The sequence below is a fragment of the Ursus maritimus genome, unplaced genomic scaffold (assembly GCF_017311325.1).
Source record: "Ursus maritimus isolate PB19 unplaced genomic scaffold, ASM1731132v1 scaffold_7, whole genome shotgun sequence".
Taxonomy (NCBI): domain Eukaryota; kingdom Metazoa; phylum Chordata; class Mammalia; order Carnivora; family Ursidae; genus Ursus; species Ursus maritimus.
In genome coordinates, this window is record NW_024426885.1 from 82,573,870 (window position 1) to 82,600,476 (window position 26,607).

General features: G+C 42.1%; 1 protein-coding gene across 1 annotated transcript in view; it reads right to left on the reverse strand.

Moving 5' to 3' along the window:
* Positions 1-26,607, reverse strand: part of RYR2 (ryanodine receptor 2) — a 528,108-nt gene that overhangs the window by 22,638 nt on the left and 478,863 nt on the right. Inside the window, exons 89-98 of the mRNA XM_008689669.1 lie at positions 20,337-20,441; positions 17,618-17,699; positions 14,241-15,538; positions 13,456-13,523; positions 11,836-11,983; positions 8,758-8,844; positions 7,906-8,124; positions 6,267-6,397; positions 4,917-4,959; positions 2,027-2,160 (exon numbers count right to left, since the gene is read on the reverse strand). Coding sequence (XP_008687891.1) covers positions 2,027-2,160; positions 4,917-4,959; positions 6,267-6,397; positions 7,906-8,124; positions 8,758-8,844; positions 11,836-11,983; positions 13,456-13,523; positions 14,241-15,538; positions 17,618-17,699; positions 20,337-20,441 — 2,315 coding nt within the window. The remainder of the gene's footprint in view (positions 1-2,026; positions 2,161-4,916; positions 4,960-6,266; positions 6,398-7,905; positions 8,125-8,757; positions 8,845-11,835; positions 11,984-13,455; positions 13,524-14,240; positions 15,539-17,617; positions 17,700-20,336; positions 20,442-26,607) is intronic.

A 26,607-nucleotide genomic window follows, 5' to 3' on the forward strand; every position in this document is an offset into this window, starting at 1 on the left:
AAGCGGAGGAGTTTTGCTAGATGGTTTTGGGATATGAGTCCCCATAAAGACACAAATGAAATGAAGAAGATGCAGGCTTTAAATATGGATAATAAAATTAGAAGAATACAGATCTAGTAAATAATGTCCACAACTAGGAAAGAGTTACAGGTAGTGTTTATTTAAAACATTTAGAAAGATCAATTTTTAAAAGATTATCTGGTTTGTGTATTAATATTATCTTAATGTGAATGAATACAAGGATGATTCATGTATCTGTTTTTGTATATATTTATTTGCCAATCAAATATATAGGGCTTGTCAATCAAATAAATAGGTGGCCAGATTACCTCCTGGGGATAGAATGGCTGCCAGCAGCCTGCATCTTCTTCATTTCACTTGTGTCTTTATGGGGACTCATATCCCAAAACCATCTAGCAAAACTCCTCCACTTCTGGCTTATAGTTTCCCCGAGGTTAAATGCTTGCCCTGGCTGGCCTAGATCAGTTATGACCCGTCCCTCGGGGTGGGTCAGCCCCACTCCAACAGCAGTACTTCATGAAGCTGATAGCAAACATGTCATCCTAGTGTTTGATAGGGATGAAAAATAATAAGTGTTTTAAATCAAGTAAGAAACTGCCCTACGACATTCAGGCATCCTGACAGAAATACTTCTGTTGTTTTAGATCACTCTCTTGGAAAATAATCATGCTCTCAAGCATTTTACCACATTGTTTATTTTTTCTCCATCTTTTTCATTATTTAAGAAGACGTAGTCTTATATTCAGAGATCTGAAAATGTTAGTAGAAAGCTCAGCACCACTCTGACCACAGTCCTTGTTTTCTGTGAAATTCTACCGTAAGGGTCTTAGTTCTCAGCACCGTCAGTATGCTCCATTTTCTATACACCAACATGGTCTTTAAGTCCCACATGCGTTTTCTTAAAGTGCCCAGGTGATATTTTGGATCTAAATTCGCAGTTTCTGTCATATATTTGCTTGTCTGATTTTATTCGTAAAAACCCTGTAACTCTAACAACTTTTCAGGTAGATTAAAAAATATATGACCAATGAGAAACGTCAGTCAAAATGTTGTTTTTTTAAATGCTAGCTAAAATATTAATCTGAGACAAAGTAATACTGCCCTACAGAGCCCTACAAATTACTACAGTTTCAAAGTCATCACATCCCTCGTTAACTGAGACCATAAATACACAAATAAGAAAGGTTGACATGTTTTAAAGGGAAGGTGACTGTTATGTTTCCTCTAAAATCATTAAGTGGCTACAATAAGAAAATACATTTCTAAAAGCACATATGCTTTACATTTATTCCAGAATTACAAGTCATCCAATTTGCAAAATACATATATATATATATATGTATATATATATATATATGTACACTCACACTACATATGTGTCTGTGTGAAATTCAATCTCAGACAAATTCAATTCAACTGGTTGACATCCTTCTAGTTATATATTATTCCATTAAAGCACAGTATTAGGAGTGCCTCGTTTTAAAATTAAATTTCCAAGTAACAGCATGACAACATAGTATTTCTGGCGTATGAGTCTTTGCTATGTAAATTAAACACATTATAATAAAAGAATATGAACTTCAAACATTTCTAATACAAAGGCTACACAGGTCCCTCTTCTAAAACATAAGAAAGATTAACTTCTTTTCAGGCAGGAAGCATCAGAAAAGAAAAATATTGTGCTTCTGCGTATGTTTGACTTTGACTTAAGTGGAATTTAGGGATTAGAAAAAGCAAATTAAATTAAGAACACAAATCTTTATTTATTTTTGCTTTATGTAAATAACAAAAAAGTCACCTTCCAAAATTAGTAGGGAAAAAATATAATCATTCCATAGCTGAAAATACTCGAAGTTTAAATTAGACCTTAGTTACGTTTTCTGTTTCCCTTCTCTCTATTCCTCAGACATTGAGGGAAAAAAAATCAGTGCACTAGGACGTTCAGAAATGCCTGAATTTCTTTTTTTAGTGTAGGGCTATAGGAAAGGGCATAAGCAACACTCACACGGCCGATAGGGAGCTGTCTTTCTTCGGCTTCTTCTTCTCCCGGGCATCGCTGAAGTCCAGAGCGGCTTTGTCCATACCCAGGAGCTCGCTGATTCTGTCCCGGCCATAGAACTCTCCGTACTTGTCCATAACCTGGGGGACAGGAATGAAAGCACTTTACTGGCCTCCTGCATTAACTAACCCCCTGTATGCATATGTATACAAACCTCTATTTTTACACTTACTATATATTTGCTTTATGTTCAAGTTCACTTAAAATTCTTGTTTATGGCTCCTTTTCTGTGATCACACTGCTTAATAGGTCACAGCAAGCTTACAGCATAATACCTCTCAGAGGAACAAGATTTCTTACTCGAGAGGGAGGCATGCAAAAGGAAGAGGGTGGGCCAAGTACAGAAGAAGAGAAAGAAGATGGAATGAAAGGAACTTCAACCAAATTTGTTCTTTGTGCCAGGAATTATGGTAAGAACTTTGACTTACTTTCGCTCATGGGATTGTCACAGTATATGAGTTTCCTGTTATTAGCACCCTGTTCTGCCGATAAAGAGGTTGTGTCTTAGTAAACAGAACATGCTCAAGGTTACTAAGCTTGGCAAGAGACAGGCTGAGAAAGCCACCAGGCGGTGTCTGACCCGCAGCCAAGATCTGCACAGCCCACCCCTGGCCAAGGGCGGGCCACTTGTGATGGCATCCACTCTGGGGTCTCAGTTACCACCAGTCAACACTCCCATTGTTTCCTGACTGGAGCAGCCCTTCAGTAACCCCTGGGGCCTTGTTGCCCCCCTCATGTCTTCAATGAAATCCTAGCATGGGTTCCTGGGCACCATCTGAATCCCTTCTGAATGACCCCCCCACACACACACAGCTCACCCCCGAGCCCAGGCGGTGCAGCTCCATGACACAGCCACTCTTGGCCCAACGTTGACAGACCATGAGGGTCCCCCATGCAGTGAAAGTGGAGGCAATGGAAAGAGTAAGGAGACAAAAGCAGGAGAGAGGACCAGCCGCTGAGGGGTAAAGAGGGTAGGAAAGGAGGGCACAAGGAGGGCAGAAGGAAAGGAGGAAATGAGAACACAGGGAAAGGACGCAGGGAATGCCAAAGTGAAAGAAGAGAGTGGATGAAGAAATATGTTAGTGGAAAGGAAGAAGGGACTAGCAGAAATAAAAATCAGGGGCATCTGGGTGGCTCAGTCAGTTAAGGGTTCCTACTCTTGATTCGGCTCGGGTCCTGATCTCAGGGTCGTGGGATGGAGCCCTGTGTCTAGCTCTGCGGTCAGCGGGGTGTCTGCTTGAAATTCTCTCTCTCCCTCTGCCCCTCCCCCCACCCTATTCTCTCACTCTCTCTCTAAAATAAATCTTATAAGGAAAGAAATAGAAATCAGCTTTCTCTAAATGTATATAATCAAGGTAAATGAAAATATGAAAGAGTAAAGAGTCTATGAACACTGATTACAAAGGTTCATGAAAACATTTGTTCTGTGTTATTCTCCCGGCACTACAGATGGGCTGGGATGAGCCGAGTGGTTGTTCCCTCTGGACTGTGTTCTCACCTCATTCCCAGGAGAACACACCCGGCAACACATACACACACACACACACACACACACACATGCACGCACACAGTAGGAATGCCATGAATAGTCCTAACTCCAATTACAATTTATTTATTTGATTCTGAATATGCAGTTTCCTTCCGAGAAACTTGTGCTTTAACAATTTAAAGCTGCTTCCTCGTTAAATAATTAAGGAGACTAAAATGTTCAAATTATCTATTTAAAATTATTTAAAAATAAGTCTTTCAAAGCTTTGGCCTACTTTGGATGTGCTCATAGGCGGTAGCGCAATGCTTCTCAAAATGCCAGGTCACACAAGGAGACAAAAAACTTGCACCAAAATAAAAATCGACAAACACGCTACTTCTCTCAACTAAAAAGTCTTGTTATTAAAAAAAAAAAGTCAACATGTTTTATCATCTACCTGATTTACATTGTTGGGGCAAGCCCTCTATCTCCCTGCAGATTGGTAACACAAAATTTGCGGCTGCTCGTTGCGAACCGTCCTGAGTAACACTAAACTGGTGGAATCTAAGGGAACATGACCACTTCACTTGGCAGGTGCTTCTGCCTATTCAGTGCAGACGGCATCCCTGGGGCTGGAACCCATCACAGAACTGAGGGTGAGCTGGGTCAGTGTGGCAATTAGAAAGGTTCAAAGAATAAGTGGGAGCTGGCGTGTCATCATTATAGTATTTTACAACATACAAGCAATGGCACATATATTATTTCATTCAAAAATGTGATCTAACATTAAAATCCTGTGTGGTGGGAAGAGCAGAGATGATCCTTGACACTCAAAATCAGAGAGCTAGCAGGTGCCAGAGTACCACTGACTCCGTACCGGAGTTCTTCCTACTACACTCTGAGGCAGTGGGCATCAGGAGACTAAAACTTGATGAAAATAAAAAGATCTTTCAAGTTTATATAACGTTAATAAAATTCAACCCATTGTTGTCATGCAATGACTTGATTTCTGTAATATAAAGCAGGATTCCAGCCCTGGCGATACCGGAAAATGGCCATCAGCTACTCTCAGACAATCTGAGAGAAAATTCTCACCAAGTCCTGTTACTGGGCAGACTGAGCACTGTTCGATAGCCTGAGTCAGAGGACAGGGGATGAAGCAGTGCTTATTTATTTTATAGCTACAGAGTATGGGTTTTTTTATGTGCAATTTTTGAAATTCATATTCAGTTCCACTGCCACTTGAAATGACGTTGACAGATAAAGCACCCCTCGATATTTCATTTTACGTATGAGCCACATCAAATTCAAATCTGAATTGTGCTCTAGAAAAGAAACCAAGAATGCATTCCTTTTGAGAAGTATTACCTTTCTTTTAACAAATTTGTCCCAGTAGTTGTTGGGAAATGACCTAAAAAATACAAAAGCATAAAAGTAAAATAATATTTGAAAAAATGATAATGATATATTGTTTGGAATATACAACATACTTAATATATAAACATACATTCTTCCAATCACAAAAATCATAATAAATTTATGTCCCATCTTATCCCATAATTTTTCTATATCATAGGTAGATCAAATGTTATTTAAATGCTACTCTATCAATATATACATGCAAAATCACAAAAAGACTGGGATACTATCTTAATGGAAAAGAATATGAGCATATTTATTAAGGAGCAGTCTTGTTCTATTTACTTGCTTGTCAATATATGTCATTTGTAATGTGTCAAATGACATACATTTTTTTGTTAATTCTGTTTCAAAATTAAAGTATCTAAAAATTTGTCATTGTTTTTCCTATGACATAAAAATATCTCATTCCCATCAGTTATCCTCAAGGAAACAGAGCATGGGACCAAAACCCGGTTCTGGCACCTTGATATTACAACACAATCTGACTTAGTATAAACAGCTAGAGTTGTAAATAAAACACTGAGCATTCAGAGTAAACATTTATAATGCACAAATAAATCATCCCTGTTTGAAAACTTAGAGCTTATTAGAAATTTTAACCTTTTAAGAATAAGCAAAACTGATGACAATAAAAAGATATTTCACACTTGAGTACAAACTACTCAAGAACTATTGCATCACTAATACCCTTAGCGGTAGACAATGGTACTTCTGTGACGGGTTTATACCTGGAGCAACAGCTAGCAGTTTGGGTTTTGATCTCACAAGGCTAAATATTTGCTGTATAGAAGAAGTATTTGTTTCTCTGCCTTAAGTTTTACAGGTCATACTCCTTGGCTAGTTTGATGCCCAGCTGCTTGATGGCACCAACAGCAGGTTGACAACTTAGGTACAGGAAAAGTATGAAATTCAGTTTTCTTGCTCTTAATGCTACAACTCTTTCCTTAACTTTTGCCACCTCTGTGCTCTGGGAGGAGAGAACCCTGCACTGTAGGTTATGTACCTGCAGCCACACTCTTCCCTCAACACTGAGTCATGGATGTCACGTTCCATCAGTGCTGTGAAAATGGACTCAAAGCCATTTTTTATTAAGCAATTCAAAACACAGATGGGAAAACAATTGATGGCATCCATTAAGGAGCTGACAGCACTTAGTCTTTTGATTTTCTTGGCCGAAAATGTAACTATTAGTCACCTCTGCTAAACTTTTGACAAATCTGTAGGACCTCCAGCAAAGTTTTTCTTTTGTCTTGAAATTTTTGAGCATAGAAATGTCTCACATAATTCTTTACTCACTGTGTGTTGATTACAAGTCTATCCCACTGGCCTTTAATATCATCTTCTGAAGGCTGTTCTGTAATATAAAGCCCATCAAATTCCAATTTTCGAGCTACTTCCTTTTCTCGCTTAAAAATAACCAGTGGGACCTACATTTGAAAAAATAAACACGTTGAAATTAGTTTAGATTTACTGGCATCTCTTGTGGTCACTATCTGTACAAAACAGCTTTTTGGAAAAAGAAATATTTCCCATGTTACTTCCAGGAGGGTAAAACTGAGTGAAAATGAATTGGTTATATTTAGGCAGAAAGAAACATCTAGAGGCTTAGGAAAAACAGAAATGGAATAGATATCCTATATAATCCTATGTTTCTAAACACATAGAAATTTACAGATATTTGCACTAAAGAAATCATCTTTAAATATTAAAGAGAAAAAGATTCGATATATCTTTTATTACAATATATTTATTATATATATTTATATATACGAGACATGAACAGCTACAATAAAATATAGCAATGGTACCAATGTTCCAAAATGCATGCTTCTAAAAAGTGCAGTTTTATTTGCAAAATCTCTTGAATGATTCCATTCTTAGAGTGTCCATATGCATTTTGAAATAAATTTTTATTTCAGCATCAGCAAAAATCTTTGTCAGTTTGCCAAAATGTTTCCAGAACATATTGATTCATCTCATCTTCTCATCTGGACAGATTTTACACAAGGCACAGATACAAGAAGGATGCAGACGTTCTGGAAGTATCCAAGCATATCTCCCCCTGCCCCAACTCATAAGACAAAGGAAAGAAAAGGAGGGAGAGGAATTTTTGAAGAAAATTTTACATTTTAGTCTTTTACTCTGGGATCTGGGTTTTCAAAGTCTTCTAGAAGCTGCACAATCAGAGGCAGGAGATAGTGAAGTAAAGTATTACCATGAAATGTGTCTTGCTAGGAAAAAATAAAGAGGTTTGCAAAAGTAACGGGCAGCCCTGAGCACTCGGAGACTCTTGAGTTCTATTCACCAAATTATATTATTCTCTTGGTAGGGATCTAGGGATAGAGCTGTGTTATTTTCTGGGTGAAATGTGACAAACTATAAAGCATTTCTGCTAATGATGGCATTAAATAGGCACCTAATAACAGGACAATCAAAACAACGGTGGAAGTTTCCACACGATGCACTCTGTAACTCTAATACATCAGAGCCGCGCTAGGACATGGTGGGTTACTTCTATGGGGTCAAGTTTTGGTGAAACTGGCCAATAGATGAATAATTACCAAGACATGACAGAAAGCTACAACAGGCAGGCCTAAAGCCACCTGCCCTTCCTGGGACAGCCTGTAGCCAACATGGAGCTCTGAAGGCCAGACTCCAATGTCCCAGCCCAAGACAACCCTGGAAGGGCATCCCAGCTTCACGGACTGAGGCCCATGCATGTGCCCTGTCACGTTTGAATGGTAGCCCCACTTTTCCCTCTGTTGCCCTCTACTTCCTTCCCTTGCCCCACATCTGTTGACTCATAGAACAGTCCCTAATAATCCTCATGCAGGTCAATTTCCCATCTCAGAGTCGGCTTTCTTGGAAGTCCAACCTGCAATAGACACATGCACACACAGACACACACGGGTCCCTTGGTGCCTTACTAGCTTACTTTCAAGCAGTAGTATCCGATGATGCAGAAGAAAGAAATGACCGTGTGCAGAATAGCTAAGATCTTCAGCGTGGGCTCCATGTAGCCACTGCTCTCCTCCAGGACGTAGTGAACTGCCATGATTCTGGGCGAGCCGCTGTCTAGGCTGCTAACTTTGGCATTTTCACTCGAACTGCGAGTGGGGAGCTCCTTTCCTTCAACCACAGAAGAAGTGGAGACCTGATTCAAACCATTTAAAGTAGAGTCAGTTCACTTCCTCTAAGATATGGGCGCCAATAAGAAACAGTGGGAACCCAGCCTTATCAGCAAAGAGCCAGAGATGAAGCCCATGTCCCATGAAAAGACTAAAAGCAAAGGCTAAAAATAAAAAGATAGCTTTTCAAAAACCGATGGCAAATAATGAGCACACTCTTTAAAATTCCTTCTAATCCAAGCAAGAGTTATGAGGATTCTAACACATGCGGGGTTGAGCGGGGGCGGGGGGGTGAGAACGGAGGGCTAAGCTGCATTCCCAGTTATCCAAAGAATTTAACGATTTAACGTAATTAAGTTATGCACACCTAGATATGGTAACGAGTGAGATATTTGGCCAAATTAGGCTAGGACACTGGGGAGACCCTCTGCTGAACCAAATGCGCATCAGTGAGGCATTTCCTGCTTAGTTTGGAGGAGCAAATCCACTCCTGCCACTAGACCATTAGTCATGTGCTTGACCTCTAGGTTTCCTCTTTCATCAAAACATATTTTAGAATACGTTTAGACGTGCTCATTAGTGGATCTGTGAAATCTATGCATGCAATTCAGTCCATCCGTACTTTCATAATGGTTACTAAAAGATGAAGATGTACGTACCTTATAAAAGAGCAAGATGAAATTGATTGCAAATGCGACAAATAAGGCTAACATTCTCATGTTGTAAAAGTTGCGAGCAAAATAGTTCTGAAGGTGAAAAAAATGATTAAAAGGTCACTGAATCAAGAGATGGACATGCGCAATTTAAATCAAGCATTCCTTTATTTACCCAAAACTATTTTTTGAGAGCCTACTATGTATCAAGTAGCATTCTTGGTGCTGTAGACATAACAGCAAATAAGAAAATTTGGGCCACCATGGAGGACACAAGTGATAAAGAAACACATCCACAGATTAAAGATAAAATGAAACAAAACATAATCTCAAGGGATGCTAAATGCTATGAAGAAAAATCCATCAGGTTAAGGGTTTAGGGAGTGGGGGTGCTATTTTAGGTAGGTGGTCAGGGAAGGCTTATCTTAAGAAGTGACATTTGAGCAGAGGCCTGAATACCACGGGAGAGCTAGGCAAGTGAACAAGTGGGGGGAGAGTGTATCAGAGAGAGAGAGAGGGAGAGAGAGAGGGAGCATGGATGGGTTGGGGGGCACGAAGGCTCTGAGTTCAGAGTGACAGTGTGCTTGAGTGAGAGAGGAGAGGAAGGAGTGGGAGGGAATGAGGTCAGAGAGGTGAGGGGGACATAGGCTTACAGGCTTCTGATAAAAATTTGTAACGTTCCTTCCAGTGCAACAGGTTGGTTTATGACCCCTGGGGCCATGCTGCCCAGCTGTGGAGCCCCCCCCTCACCACTGACTCACTGCAGATGCAGACAAGCACTTAACCACTCCTGTACTATCACTTTGATCATCTGGAAAGTGGGCATAACAACAGAACCTTCCGCAGAGGTTTGCTCTGAACGTAAGTTCACTGAGGGAAAGTTCGTTATTATTCTTGTTATTGTAACTGGAATTATTCCTTTATTCGGGTGGGATGGCAAGCTATTGGGGGATCTGAAGAGGGCTTGATAACAACCAGATTATAATTGAGAAAGAGCATTCCAATTGTTGTGTGGGAGACAGAGAGGAGGCAAGCATGGAAGCAAGGGACTACTTAGAGCTACTGCAGGAGAGCAGGAGGGATGACAGTGATGGCGGTGGCCTGGCCTGGGAGGAGCCGTGCAGATGGAAGAACTGAGTGATTAGCCCTGCTTGGAAGACAGAACAGGGAAGAATTCCCACTGCACTGGATTTGAGGGAGGAAAGAAAGAGAGGACTCAGAGATGGTAACTTCTGGATTTGGGGTCAGAGCAACTCCGTAAATGGTGCCATTAATGGGCTGGAAAAAACACCTAGAGGAGAAGTAGGTTTAAGGAAAAAGGAGATGGGAAATATCAAGTATCTGCTTTACTATGAAGGGGGAGAGGTCTATGAGGTATCTAAGGGGACGTGCCAGGGCTTGAGCATGATAGGTCATATCAAGAGGACAACGTAACGTACCCCATTATCTGTCTCCATGTACACACTCCATTTGGGTGGCAGCATCTCGCACACAGGACCCTGCCTTTACCGCCATGGCTTATGGACCAAAGCAGCCTACCACAGCCTAGTCACATTGGTTCTCCTTGTGGAAGGCTGGATCTGGGTCATGGAGGCTGAGTTAATAACCTTGGTTATCTGAGCTGGCAGGTCACAAAGACTTGAGGGACAAGGGGCCTGCAGTAGCCTGATGTGGCCATGATTAGTCTTGTGTAGGCAAAACGGTGGGCAGAAAAACTCATATTGGAAAGAGAAGCAGGAAAAGAGAGAACACGTGACCCTGAGGCAGATGATGGAAGACAGACCTCACGGACTTGCTTTGCACGACTATAGTTAAACGCAGTCTTCAGGAACCCACGGGGGCTATGGCGGGTTATTGGGGAGCCCATTCAACCTCATGCCCTACCATCCATGCTGCCCCTGCCGCCATGGCAACTATCACAACCCAGCAAATCAGAGATTATCCAGAGGTATCTACAAAATGTTTACGTTTGGGATACTTTGTGCTAAACAACATGGGGAAAATACAAGACAGTTTAAGAAGACATAGTTGAAACTATTAATTAAAATATGTTTGCATAAATTATATAAGAATGTGTAATATTTATTTCTACATAAGCAGTTAGATTATTGAATTACTGAGGACAATCCACTTCCCTTATAGATGAAGGGAATATAATGAAGGGAATATAATATACTGAGTTTCTTGTCTATTTTTGATTTTGCAAAGGCTGTAAAACATTAAACATGATTTTGTCTTTCAAACGGTATTATTATGAGGAATGCTGGCCTTGGTTTCTAGGGCTGACATTATCAGTAGCACCTCTTGTAGGTTTATTCTACACATTTGTCTCCCAATATTTTCCTGCTTTAAAAAAGTGTACATGTTATAATAAAAGGCCTTTCAACCAAAATGTTTATGAATTCCATCTTGTATGACTTTGAACAGAGAACTAGACCTCCTTTCTTGGTTTTTCAAATACAAATATGCATTTTATTAATTTGGGGAGCATTTCTGCAAAATATATAGGACACTACATAAAGAACTGTCTTCTCTCTTTTCATTCCCTTCTTTTCCTTGTTTCTGTTTAAAGAATAATTTTGAATAGACCTTCTTATTATCAATAGGAAGTTGGCTCACTACATTAATGTTTTGGTAACTGGGCTTTTAATAAAAAGGTGATGTCCTAGAAAAACTGATGAACCCAGTTCTGGAACATCAATATGAATCACCTGTACCCTCAACGTCGTGTTTGGCTTTCCTGCACCACGGAGCCTCACCCAGTGTCCTGCAGAGTATATCTATTAATCTGCCCTAAAGTGTCTGTGGGAAGACACTGGTTATACTGTGCTGGCGGTCCCTAAACCAGATGGCTTCACGTAATGTGGGTGTGTGTGGAGGTTCTGGTTTGATGACAGGGAGCAGTGGACCAAAGGCATTTATGATAAAAGATGAACATACTCAGGTGAGCAAATAAAACACACTTGTAGGACTGACTTGGTCCCCTGACTGCCACCCAAGGAAAGGTCCATGAATATTTACTGGGCCTGAATTATTGTGGTCTCACAATATATCAATAACGATATTCACTCTAAAACATCTTACTAGAAGTTTCTGTTGATACGCTATGATCTTCTTCCAGAACGCTGACTCGGGAACTTCGGGCTCTCCGTATCTGTGCGTGTGGAGCTGCCTCAACTTCTGTTTACCCTTATCTTCTTTGGCTTTTTCTTCTTTTTCTCCATCTTCTCCCCTACGAACACAAATGAATGAAATACAAGCCATCCAGAAACTAGAGAGGTGAACAGGTTTGTGCCAAATTATACACATGAACAAATATGTAAATCACAGTATCCTTGTTGAAAACTAGTACATTATCATATTCAGAATTCTAGAATGAGGGTGAGGATTTCTTGCTTCCCGTAGATGGACAATCCTGTGAAGTTCAAATCTAAAGGACATTTTACAGGCTTGAAGTGTCTTTACAGCTGTATGGGGTGCATTCCCTTCCAATTCTGCCATAAACACATTTAAGAAAAAGAGAACACCCATGAAGACACTTTTATTTTTTGCTGTGACTTTCCAACAACCTTATCTTTAAATTATGATTTTAATGTTTCAGTTTTAACACTGACCAGCCATTAGGACTTAAAATCAGAGGCATATGCATCTGGTTGTTTGTGTGTATCAAGCATGTCAAGATACTCATTCTGCAGACAATTATGGAATTAGAAACACCAAAATTTGACACCTACAACTCTTCTGGATGCAAAAATCCCAATCCTTCATGAAACCATCTTTATGGGTAGTCACATATACATAAGCCACACTTAACCTGTGTGAGGTCTATCTAACATTATTTTTAACATGAAAGAATTGTCTCTGAAATGACTGTCACGCTGTTACATTTCACTACAACAGTCATTAACGTGGCCATTTTTACAACCGTGCAGGACCTATAAATAGCGCCAACTGTAGAGAATAGCCAAAGAAAATAACAATGAGGAAAAAAATAAAAGTGCTATGGAAGCATGGAGGCTCCTACAGGCACTGCAAATTTGACTCCACTGATTTTTAAAAGTGTGGATATGAAACTATGTAAACTGGGGGAAAGATGTAGGTTTCAATGATTAACAGAAAGCCGGGGTTATGAGGAAGTGATCCATTTTTATTACTTCGCATTCAGCTCTTTATTTCTTACTGCTCCGAAGCAGCAGGAGCGTGGGGGGCGGGAGGGGGGAAATGAAGGTTTCTGGGTCCCACACCAGACCTGCTGAATCAGGGAGCCCTGCGCTGGGGCCCAGTGATGGATCTTTGTTTTTAACAAATTTGCCAGGCCATTTTTATGCATGTGGCTGTGGGGCCACGCTCTGAGGGACGTCACTGCAAGAATTCTATGCAGTGGTGTTCAGAATACTCGTCTCCTCCCTGGCTTACGAGGACAGAAGTATCTGCAGGGTTTTAGGGGCAGAACGGAAGCAGTCCATGCCCTTGTGGACGCACTACACGGAAATCGCTGGAGTCGTCCACAAACAGAATCCTCCTGGAAAAAGGAGGAAGGGCTGGCGTGGCAGCCTGAGGGGTCCTCCCCCGAGAGCCTCTCCTCTGGGACGGCGGATTTCATCGTGTAGCACGAGACTGTCCATCACGTTCCCAGAAGGGAGGGAGAGTGCAAGTAACGGAGACTAACTGAAACAAAGGGAAGTATACAGAAACGACACATACTCGGCCTTTTCTGGTTCAGATTTGTTTTCTTCTTTTTCCTCCTTTTCGTCCTCTTTCGCCTTCTGTTCCTTCAATGAACCAAGGGGGAGAAGAAAGAAAAGCAGGATTACACTTCACCTTTGAGTTAGTTGACGGAACTCTGTGGCCACGAGCCAAGTCATAACCTACAGATGATACCCGCCTGTCACACACGCCCTTCACTCTGCTGGTCTAAACTCTCGCCCTTCTTCTCCACTCGTCCCTCCCATGCCAGCAATAAGTACAGACCCCCTGGGCTCCTTCTCAGTTTCTTTTCGTACTTCAGAAGTACCTTCTTTACCTCTCCACCTACTCAAACGTTACTCACCCTTTAAGCTTCACCAAACTACACCCAACCATAATGATATCGCCGCTTTCTCAACGTAGGTGACCTCTACAGTCTAGTGTCTACACTGCTGAGCCCTTCCTAATTTCCTTGCTTTTCCATGAGTGTTAGTTATATCTTTCTAACAAACTCTTTAAGGCAATTTGAAAGCAGTGGTCACATCTTATATTTCCTTGAATGCGCTATGATAGCCAGTGGCGTTAGGCCCGTAGTAAAGACTCATAAACTATGTGTGGATGGGATGATGGCTCAGCTGACTGCTGTCATTAGGGTGGGGACTCGAGCTTATACCTTAACGGTTTAAGATTACTTCAAGTCACGTATTTAATACCACTCTGACACCAGCCCAAGAACGGGTGCAAAGTTCATTTAGCATGCCCACCTGAAGTCCAGAAGGCTACGGTGACTTAGAGTCCATTACCTGGAATTTTTCTTGCACGTCAGGAATGGGGACCGGGTTGCTCATGAGGTCACTGAGGCCAGCGTTTGGGTTATGAGGAATGAGTTTGTACTGTCCTCCTTCTCTCTTTAGATCCAAGCCAAATATGTCCGAAAGAAGGTCGCTTTCCTCTGTCAGTTCCTTTAGGTCCGTCAGGTCTTCCGAGGGCAGGGCGGCTTCCATGGGCTTCCTGTCCCCCTCCTCGCCGTCCCCCCTCACCTCATCCTGAGTGGGGTCCGGCATGTTGGCTAAGAGCTCTGCCACTCTGATCTTTTTTGCTCCTTCTACCAGGCTGCCCCCCAGCAGCAGGCTGCAAACAATGCGGAAAAAGCCTCTGGAAACGCTGGCCACGAAATGCAGGAGGCTCAGGAATATACTCCAGTAGGATGAAAAGGCGGCTGTGACCATATCCTTCACGGTCATCTTCTTCACCTTCTTCATCTGTTTCTTCAGGCTCTTCAGGCTTAGCATCCGCATGAGGGTCAAGATATTGTACCTGAGAGCCAGCAGGGCCGACTTGACCGTCAGAATGGAAAAGAAACCCATCCTGGGTCCCTGCTCTTCGGGCTTCTCCTTCTCACTTTCGTCCTTATTCGCTGACCTTTCATTCAGATCCGACTCTGAGATCTGTGCCGCCAGCTGCATTTCAAATATGGTGTCCTCACAGAAGTTGACGAAAAGCTCCATCTTCTCCTTTTCTCCCCCTTCATTGACCACGTCAAATATGAACTGCCGTTTGGACTCCTTGACCTGGGGCTTCTCCCACTGGGTGCGGCTGGACTCACTGATTTCGAAATAAACCCTCTCGATGCGTTTGGCACTGCCCATGATCTCGATGCGGCCCAGAAAGGGCTGGAAGTAATTCAGCACGCTCTCTGCCAACTCCAGGAAAGTCTGCAGTCGCGTGTCATTGGGCATGTGTTCAGACAGGTTGGTCAGGAGAACGGCGACGTTGAAGCCGATGTCCTTTGCGGGCTCATGGAACCGTTTGACAAACTCCTCATAGTCGAGGGTCTCATTTTCATCGGTCTCTGCACAGGACAGAAGAAACTCGGTTTCCGACTGTGTGTAGTGCTTATGGCTTTCCATCGCTTTATGGAAGTCCCTCTTGGAAATTACTCCCTTGCCATCGGGATCGTATTCCTTAAACGTGTCAGAGGATGTCAAATCCTTTAGTTTTAAGAACATGTCAAAAAACTTGAGAATCATCTCCACATTGTTGGAAGATTCCACGAGCATATCGACCATCTGTTTGCCAATGGTTCCATTAACAACATTACCTGGTGGTAAAGAATTGCATGTGTTCAAGGAAACATTTTTGGTAAAACTAGTATCTACAGAAAAAAATGACAATATAAATCTTACTTGACATCTGAACCAAGGATAGCTCCTTGTTTATCTTCCACTGCATGAAGTCTCAGGAAAAGATGGATAGTGATTTGTAAACTCCAGTTTAAAGGAAGAATTACATAAACACATGCAAAACCATACTTGCAAGGAGGTTAGACTAACACGAGTACAACAATATTTGAACAAAAGGGTTTTTTTTGTTTGTTTGTTTTTCCCTCAAATTGATCAAGAAAGCGACATGTTCTCGGATAGAGAAAACAGTGTAAACATTTATATCCTAAAGCCAGAAACTGAAGTTCAGTTTCATGTTAATAAAAAGGAGCATTTGGACAGCTTTTTAGGATTGAAAAATCACTACTTGTAGACAATACCTGATTTAATGTTTCTAGGTCTGTAAGGCAGGTACTTTTTATTAATTCTGATTTGACTATGGAAGAAAATGAAGTGTAGCAAGACTAAATCAATATGCCCGTTGTGACAGGATTAGTGAGGGGGGAATGCCAGGACTTCCAACAGATTCTCTGAAAGCAAATTATATGCTCTTTCTGATTTACAATGTAAAGCCCTCTCCCTACGTTTCTTCATGGTCCAGAATATTTATTGTCAGAAAATGAAAGATCGCTGATAGGCTTGAGAAAATTAGATATTATCCTAAATTATAGAGTCACAGACGCTTTTATTCCTTGAACAGAATGTGCAGTGCAACATAAAGACAGAAACAGTACAAAGACCCGTGGTGAGGTCTGCTGGAGTCCGCCTGTGCTGCGGTAAACACCACAGTTAAGAGTGCAGGCTCAGGAGCCACACTGCTGGGTTTGCATCCAGGCTCCACCATCTACTAGTTGAGCAACCTGGTTAGATTTCGGTGCCTCAGTTTCCCCTTTTGCAAAACAGCGGTAATGATACTATCAAACTCTTAATCCTGGCATGAGGATTAAATGAGGAGCCAATACATGATAGCGGGTGAATTTACGTTGTCACAGGTGCACTCACTGCTGCTCCTGCTGTTTTTCTACTTGTGGTTACTATTATCTAGACTAAAATTTGATTTGAGGTCATGGTAAAGGGTCCTGTGCTCAGAAGGTATACAGTGGCTGCCACCTCAGGGTTTCTGCAAATGTGGCATATTTGAAGTCCTAGCACAAGGCACGCCTCCTGCCTTCATTAATCGAAGTGCAGTTATGCAAAGCATGGCAGACTAAGAACCAGAGAAAAATTCGGAGGGCTTCAAGAAAAAAGTATAGGTATGGAGAGCAAACAGTTTTTAGTAGCTTTGGTCGTATTCCCGTGATTTCACTGACTTCTCACATTCCCTCTGTCATTACTTCCATTTCGCGGAGGAGGAAACAGAGAAGGAACTAGTGCAAGGGTCGCACTGCTAGGAAGTGGGAAAGTGGAGATTCAAACCCAAGCTCTTGACCACCATGCTTATTACTGCCTGACACGGAAGAGAAATGCAGTAGCAGAGAAAGACAAGTTGGAAAGAGAAAAGAGAGAGAATGAGAGCTGAGGGAGGCACGTGGTGGAAACCCGAGATTGCCACCCGAGGCCACTGTGGGGTGTGATGCCCTCTGTTCTCCTTCTCCTGCAGGACGTGAATAACCCTTGGGAGTCACAGTGCACCCAGCTCATGGCAGTGGTTTACACAGTTGGAGTTTATCCAAATGCCTGTAGTCCCCACTGATCACAAAGAGACTAACAAATAAAATCTTCATATACTACGTGTCTGGAGAGCGTGTTCTTTAGGCCATCACTATGAGATGAAAAGTGTCGCTATACATTACTATGGGTTTCATCCCATCGCTATATAAACTGAGATATACAGGATATCTCCTTTAAAAAAGATAACTTTGAGAAAACAGTAATAAAGTTGGCGATAAATCCAAGGTATCTGTCACATCTCAGGGTTGATATTTTATCCTCTGTGGCATGCTGACTTCATAAGCAAGCACCTATTAATCCTTGAAATAAAAGAATAATGGGAACTTGAAAATATAAATCGAAACTACCTTCTAACATGGACAGCAGCATGACCACCATATCCTTCTGAAGATCCATTAATTCTTTTAATAGCTCAATTTGACTGGAATCCTGAAAATATTAACATATGTTACATTAACATATAATACATACATACATAATACATAATATATGTCATTTAATACGTAGCATATATATTGCATTTGAGATAATATGAGAAGATTATGTAGCAAGAACAACACACTTATTTTCACAAAGAGTACTGGTTTACCAATTGTAAAGACTTTCCAGAATTAGAGAACAAAAGAAAGGCCATGCAATAAAGTATAAGCTTACTGCAAAGAGATACACTTCAGAATTAGTATTTATTACTGATTCTACCTCATTTTATTAAAGTATGTCTGAGGACAATGAACAAGTCTAACACAAGGATGAAAGCAGCACCACACAAGACTCAGGTCCCTCCATACACCTGACACCTTTCTTTTACTTGAAGACTGTCCTTGTTTTTCCTTCTTCCTAACTTATTACACAAAAATGCTATACATTTTATAAAACTTATTCTGAAAAAATAGGTATAACAGTGATATGACAAGTTTATTTTATATAAACTTAACAAAAATATACCCCAAAATATAGAAACAATGTCTAATGTATCTTATTTACCAATTTTGTTAAACTCCCTGATATTTCTCTGGTTAAGATTTTCTGGGTTTTTTGTTTGTTTGTGTTTGCCTTTGATTTTTCACCATGAAAAAAATTTGTTTACAAAGATATGTTGTGTCCAAACATCACTGCTTAAATTCAGTATCTAGAAACACAAAATGTACTTACATCAACATTTCAACATTATGAATCATCAAATTTTCTTTTTCTTTGAAACTATGCTTTGTTTCTTTTAAAAAAAATATACAAGGTATCATTTTGTTCATTTAGATTTTGCTACACATAAGGCTAAATTTCTCTATGGCTGGAAGAATGAGACTTTCTTTCTAAATAGTGTTCCCGTGGCTAGGTCTACAAACTGAACAACTGCTGGGTAGCACCAGACGTGAATAAAACAGTGGAACTACACCAGAATGAGAACTCTCTTGTAAGTGTATAAATTTGGTTCATGTTGGTTTTCTTTACTTACTAAAATGTCATTAGTGATTAGATGGAAGAAACATGTTATTTCCTTATTTGGTGGAAGTTACCAATAACTAGATGTTGACAAAACTCAAGCCAGGTTCTTTTGAGTCCTCTTTTCAACTAGGGTTTAATCTTGGGCTATAAAGACTTGAACAAAAGACTAATATAGTTTCTACCAGCTCAAGGCTGCATTCCTAGGATGATCCTAGCCCACCTTAGAGGGACTGCCTGGGAAAACTCAAGGCTGCTTAAAAAATTAACATAACATAACATAACATAACATAAAATAATTGTCCTGTTTCTGCCTGCTGACACCTGGGGACCGGTCTCATCTCCCAGTCTCTGTGTGAGGGTAGGAGGTAAACTTCAAAAATTGCCAGCCTGCGGACACAGCTGGCCTAATCGTATCTATACCGGCCAACCCTTTGTGATTTCTCCCTTCCTGCCGCTGCCGGCCCCCTGCCTGTTTCCTCATTCTCCCTTTAAAACACCCAGTCAGCTCTGTACAAATCATAGTGGAGCTCTGTTCATGCTGGACTCTTTTCCCTACTGTGATATCTATTACTGATTAAAACTTGTCCTCACCACTGTAACCAATGCCCTGGGTTGTTGATCTCTGACAATATGCTCCGGCTTGTAGGCCACTGGTGTGAGGGCGGGGGGAGGGGGGGCGTGCAGGTGCACGTGTCCTCACTTCACCGGAGGAAAGGGAGCTGCCACATGCATACTGTCAGGACACGTGAGTGAAAACACTGGACAGGAGTGGCAATGGTCTGGCCCTAAATCCAGCATTCTTTCCTCTACCTGACACCTGGCGAACACACACGCCCTGACAGGTATGTCAGATCTCAGGACCATCATCAAAGTTCACCACATCAAAGGGGCTTATTTACTCTTTTCTGTAAATTTGTTCTTTATGTGCTGATCCCTACATATTTTTTCTTTGACTTTCACAAAGTTAAATGTCCTGTTAATGAGTGAATGCCATCTATTGAGAACAGCTGCTCATTTATGACTCAGTAAGAAAACTGTTTCTAACAAGGGATTTGCCGATTACAAATCCTTTTTCAATTACCTGGGGGAAGAAGGAAAATTCCAGTGAACAATCACCAAGAGGTGGGTCTATGAAGGATTGTAAAATGTACAGTGTTTGAGGACTACACTGTGTTATTTCTCCATTGTATTCAATTCCTTAATATCCTTTGTTCTCAAATTTCAATAATGGCTCCCATCTATTCTTAGCCTGTATTAAATTCTTTCATTAAAATTTTTAAAAAATATATAGAGTAAAAGAAAGGCATCTGGGTGGCTCAGTTAGTCAAGCATCTGATTCTTGATTTTGGCTGAGGTCGTGAACTTAGGGTCATGAGATCAAGCCCCACATTGGGCTCTGCGCTCAACATGGAGTCTGCTTATGATTCTCTCTCTCCCTCTCCCTCTGCTCGTCCCCTGCCACTCTCTCTCTCTCTAAAGTAAATAAAACCTTTAAAAAATATGTAGAGAGTAAAAGATGTATAAAGAAGTGATTTAAGAAAGATCATATTCAAACAAAGGTAGCATGTTGAATTTGCCAATGTTTATAGAATTTGTCACTTAGGGTGGAAGAAGGCCATTTACCTGAGACAGCTTCATCTGCATGTGGGCAAATACATGAAGAAAGCCCACAACCGCATCCCACAGCCTGCTATGGGCCAAGCTCTGCTGATTCCCAGTGCAAGGACCCTGCACCAGAAACAGACAGACAGCAGTCATTCTCAATAACTTAACTGCCAAAATAAACCTTACACTAATAATCAGGGACAAAATTAACTTAGTGTTTACATATAACAAATTCTAAAAACAGTTTCTCAAGGATTTTCATGTTCTCTTTCTGTATGCATAATAAAACAGTGACAAAAAAAGAATGGTGAATTACTTCATGTATGTCTGGTTTTTAGTTTCTTTTATTTAGAGGAAGATGGTAGGATACAGTTGTTTTGGTTATAAGTCAATTCAATCAGTAGTTACCACCTGGTGTAGGATCTGAGACTACGCTTAAGATAAGAGGCAATTACTTCTTATTGCTAAATAGTAACCTGGACAAAGCACTCATGTCAAGGAAAAAGTCCTCTTCAACGATTTCTTGAGTGTACAGCTGTTTTACCAATCTTACAACCACTGAGATTTTAAAAAGATTATTACTCAGTCATTAACTTCACGAACCCAGAATCCAGGGTAATTGGAACCTAACTTTGCTCCCTTAGCTCACACTTCAGAAGTGATCTTTACGTGCCAGCAGAGAGGACGCGTTGTCGCAGGCAGGATGCTTGAACAGAGACCGCCTCTATTTTTATTTCCCAAGGAAAAATTCTACAACCACTAAGTTTTGCAAACACACTTACACTGACCAGGGAAATAAATAACAGGGATTTTATTAAAAAAAGAAAAATATATATACAACATGGTTCTTAACTTCCAATTCATTTGTTCCTTTTGACAAATGACTCATAAGGAGTATAAATTTGAGAGAACATTAAAACACATTTACTGTAGGAACAAGTGACCAGAAGAGATGACCATGGTGCAAATACTGACAAGATATTGAATTGGAACTGTGTCCTGTTCTCAGCTTCTCTTTTCTCCTAAAGCTGACAGTAAAAGATAGTAAGTGCCAGGTACCTCCATATTTCAAAAGCAAGGTGCTAGACTCAGTATGTGCAAAGGGGTAGACTAAATAGATCTTTCCACCTTAAGGACATAAATGGGATGAAAGCGAAAAGTGAGAGACTTTGGAGAGCTCGCCACGTGCTGGGCATCTCCACCTTCCACCCCTGCTGTGACAGAAGAGGAGAGACACTGCATCCTTTGCACCAAGTGAGCAAGGAGCCTTCCAGGGCGGAGTGCTTGGCATCTGTCCTGAAGCTGGGTATTAGAAAGTGTGAAAGACACAGAGTGGCAAAAAAAGGTACGTGTTTCTCATATAGGCTCCTAAGGAGGAAGCAACACTTCCACCAAGATGGTGGGATCTTGCCCAGCAACACTGATTGAAAGGGTGATGTGATTCCAAGGTGGGTAGACAGATGCCACGGGATGCACAGGGTCTCGGTGGGAAAAGAGGCATTTCCAGGTGCTAGCAGCAGTCAGCGGGCCAAGCCCACTTATCCGAGAAAGAACACAATATGCCCCCAGACCCAGCTCCGCTGTGCAGTCCTGAATTACACATGACCCACAGGAAGAAAGACCTTCTCCACCCTCACCACCACCCGGCCCTCACGTCTTCCTCTTGCACAGTTCCAATCCAACCCTGTGGATGCCAGAGGCTGAGCGGAAGGAGGGGAAGAAGGAAGAAGAAAAGAATCCTGTGGGGAGACAGAAGAGAAGCGCAGATCATACGCCTGGCCCCCCACCCTCACTCACATCAGAGGCATTTCCAGCCCAACGGCGAGGGGAGATTTCAAGTGGGATAAGAGCTGAGTGTGCTACTGGGCTATGACGGAGTGGGACTCTTCCTGTGACAAGGAGACTGAAGGAGTTTTATTTATCTGAGAGTGGCCAGCACACAAGATCCGTTCAAAGAGTGGTAAAGAAATGGCCCACAGAATAAGTGTGAGAGAAAGCGGGGAGGAGAAGTCAGGCGATTTTCACTTCCAGCTTAATACATGGAGGCCATACAAGGGACCAGGCTACAGGGACTTGACTGCATACTTCAGTCCTGTCTGGCTCCTACAACTCTGGTTTCAAAGCAATGGATCTTCAGGATTCCATGGGGGCTCACGTCAAGTGTCTGCACAGTGCTTCATGGCGCAAACACCTGCAAGGGTGCAAAGTACAGGGGCCACAGCGTGAACAGGAAAATGCCATGTCAGGGGCACCTGGCTGGATCAGTCGGGGGGGGGGGGGGGGGCTGGGGGGGGGTGTGACTCTTGACCTCAGGATCATTAGTTCGAGCCCCACCTTGGGTGTAGGGATTACTTCAGTAAACAAATATTTAAAAATAAAAGTAAATTAAGTGCCATTTCAAAGAAAATAAGCTTGATTTTTCCTCAAGTCAGGACAAATTTTCTTCATGTAGTATTTACTATTTTAACCAAAGGTTAAACTATTATATGACAAAGGACTCAGATCTTCTGCAAACTCTAGGTGACCAAGAGTTGCTTTTGCAACCCCGAGGTGACGGAGCTGCAGACCTAAGGCCAACCTACCCATTTTTCCTTCTAAAGCTGAAACGTAGAGAACTTACATTACTTTCTAGGACCTGCTCAAGCCCAGGCTGTGCACTTCTGGGAAATGATGACTAATCTGGATTGAGCATGTGCCTCCCCTACTGTGGAACATTCTTATTTCTCCCATCTCCTCGGTGCCTGCATCATATAAAACTTTCACTGACTGCCAGAGGGTGGGCTGGTCTTACCTTCAGACTGAACTTCTGGCAATGACAACTAAAACTTTCTCTTTTCTCACCAATGATTCTGTGTTCTTACTTCAGGAACTTAGACAATATAATGTCCTCTTATTCAAGCAATTCTAATTCTTCCCCCTTTACTAAAGCTGGCATGGAATCCTATGGATGATTACCTTGATTTCACTGGTTTTGGATCTCCCTCTTAAAAAATTCTCTATGGTTAGCAAAAATCTGACTCAAAAAGCAGTAAGCAAGACGGTAATCTAAAAGGCAGTCCAAAATAAGCATGAAGCTAATGATGAGCTTGTATTCACAGTATTAATAACAGTCAGTAAATATGATGCTAACACAAGCTTCTTCAAAATAGATTTCATTAAATTCGATGTGGTAGCTTGGACTGGTTCCTGGAACAGAAAAAGGACATTCGTGGAAAAACTGGTAAAGTCAGTACAGAGTCTGTAATTTAGATGAGAAGATTCTATTTCTATTTCTTGCTTGTGATGTATGTGTCAAAATTACATAAAATGTCAATGTTAGGGAGAGCTGGGTGAATCTTACATGGAGACCTTTACTTTTTCTTTGCAACTTTTCTGTAGATCTAAAATCATAACAAAATTTTTATTAACATATATTTCAGAAATGATTAATTTATATAAAAATGCCATGTAAACTAGGAGTAATAAGAAGTTAAAAGATGAACAAGCCATGGGGCGCCTGGGTGGCTCAGTCAGTTGAGCGTCTGCCTTCAGCTCAGGTCATGATCCCAGGGTCGTGGAATCGAGCCCTGCGTTGGGCTCCCTGCTCAGTGGGGAGCCTGCTTCTCCTTCCCTGCTCCTGCTTTCTCAAATAAATAAATTTTAAAAAATATTAAAAAGAATGAACACACCATAATAAGCCAAGCTACTTTATCCCTTGAATGCTCATATAGAATGTTCTCTGTTACATGAACAAGTGAGAATAAAGTTTGGGATTCCAGTTCAAGATGGTGACATAGGAGGATCCCGAACTCACGTCCCCCCATGGCTACGCCACATCTATAGCTACGTGTGGAATAATTTCCTTTGAAAAAACCTAAAAATTGGTGGACCGACCCCTACTTGTCTGCAAATGAGACAGAAAGCACATGGTAGCAGGCAGGAAAGGCTGAGCAGTCTCTCCATAAACCCCACTCCAGGTATGATTCCCCACCACTGGAAGAATACTCAAAACCCAGAGTTTCTTCCTGAGGAGCAAAGGGATTTGTACCCTACACTGGGCACCCCAACTATTAATACCAGTACCTGAGAAATGAGCCCCCCAAAACATTTGGCTTTTAAGACCAATGGGGCTCCCGCCCACAAGACCTATGGCGCCCTGGTGAACTAAGGAAAGAAAAGCTCTTAAGGTACCCTTGAGTAGACTCACCGACACCAGGGCCCAGCGCAGAAGGAGCCCCTTGTAAGCACCCAGACTTCATGTGAAAGAGACTCATCTCCTAATTCCGAAGCATGGGTCTGAGGGGCAGGGGCCCGCCAGGATGCTCTCTGGGCAGGGAGGCTGCCATCTCCCCATTTCTCCTCTGCCTTGCTAATGTTAGCGGGCACCATCTCTATTTTCCAGTCTGTGGGCTCTCTCATGGTGGGTGCCATCTTTTTTTTCTTGTCCTTTTAATATTTTCTTCTTTTCCTTCTCCTCTTCCTCCTCCCTTTTTTCTGGTGTGTACCGTGTTTACACTTCCCCTCTGCCTCACTCCAGCCACTGAGTGCTATCTTTGTGATCTCCCTCTGCTGTGCTTGGGAGCGCCAGTATCTCCAGAGGGGAGCGTTTACACACATCTGGTGGACTTGCGATCCTGGGTCCCATGAGATGATAACAACCAGAGAGGAGTTCTTGGCAGGCCACCATGCCCAGGGCACCGCACAGAGAGCAGGTAGAAACACATGTTTCAGAGAAGAGACCTGTGTGTTTGTGTAGGTGCCAGCCAGCAGGGGGCAGGCTTCTGGGGTGATACACTTACAGGGGCCTATGGAGCTGCACTCAGGGAAGGAAGGCCGGTGAACGCAATCTTTGTGTTCTCCCTCTCCCTCACTCTAGCAAACCGGTATCTTACGGAAAGGTCCTTGCACTCTTCTCTGGTGCCCTGAGTTTGTGGCTGCTGACAGGGAACACCTCTACGTTGCCTGGCTCTGGTGGCCAGTGAGGCTTAAGCTCAGAGGAACTCAGGATTATAACCAATGAGGTAAGAGTTTTTAAAAGCTATACCACCCCCAGGGCACAGCAAGCTGCAATAGACCCAGGAGCTCAATCTTTCTGGGACAGAGGTCTATTAGCTTATCAACTGAGCTGTAGCCTGAGGGGCTGGCTTCTCATTAATAAACTAAGGGCTGACTATAAATCCTTTCTGAGACCTTGGAGGGCATGCATTATCTTTGCACTCTCCTTCTGAAACATTCCAGAGAGCCAGCGTCTCTCTGAGGGGAGATCTTACGTGTGCCTAGTTTCTATGTTGGGTACCCTGGTTTGTGTGGCTGCTGCCAGGGGACACCCCTGGATCACTTGGCTCTGGAGAGCACGGTGGCTTGGGTTCCTGGGTCTCATTGGACAGTAACAAGCAGAGAAACAGCTCCTGGCAGGCTACCACCCCCATAGCACTGCACAGGGAGCAGACAGAAACATATCCCTAGCCTTTCCATGACAGAGGTGTACTTGCTATTCCTGGAGCTTTGGTCTTGGGGGCAGGCCTCAGGTTTGGCACACATCTAGGAGCCAAGAAGGTATTCTCAGGGAACACAGGCCAAGGGATCCCTTCATTGTGCCCTCCCCCCTCTGCTTTACCACAGTTCCTTAGTAGTTCCTAGAAAGGAGCATGCACACTCATCTGGAGCCCTGATTTTTACAACTGCTGCCCAGGGGACACCTCCAGGTTGTCTTGCTCTGGGGCCAACAGGGTTTATGCTTGCCATCCCACAGGACTGTATACATTTGCATTTTTAAAAAAGCTGCTCCCTGAGGAGATCTAGCTTCCAACCACCCTGAAGCTAGGTGCTAAATTCTTCCCCTTTGAGACACTGACTGGCCTGGCACTCCTTCAACTACCGTCAGTTATTAAAAATAAAATACACTGTTTGGGCAATCATGACGGTTTGAGACAAGAACAGGGGGTTCTTGTCTCAACAGGGTTGAACAATAAAGTTCATCTCCTACAGAAGGCCACTCCTTCAAGACTAGGAGGGGTGGCTGTTTCATCCAATTCACAGAAGCTAAGGGGGGGGGGGGGGGAGGGGAGGAGGAGAGCAGAAGGAGGAGGAGGAGGAATATGTTTCAAATGAAATAACAAGATAAAACCTCAGAAAAAAAATATTAATGAAACAATATGGCATTCAAAGGAATAGTCATAAAGATAATGCCCAAACTCAGGGGAAAAAATGGATAAGAAAAGTGAGAAATTCAACAAAGAAAGAAAGTATAAGAATATTCCAAACAGAAGTCACAGAGCTGAAGAAGACAATAACTGCACTGAAAAATATA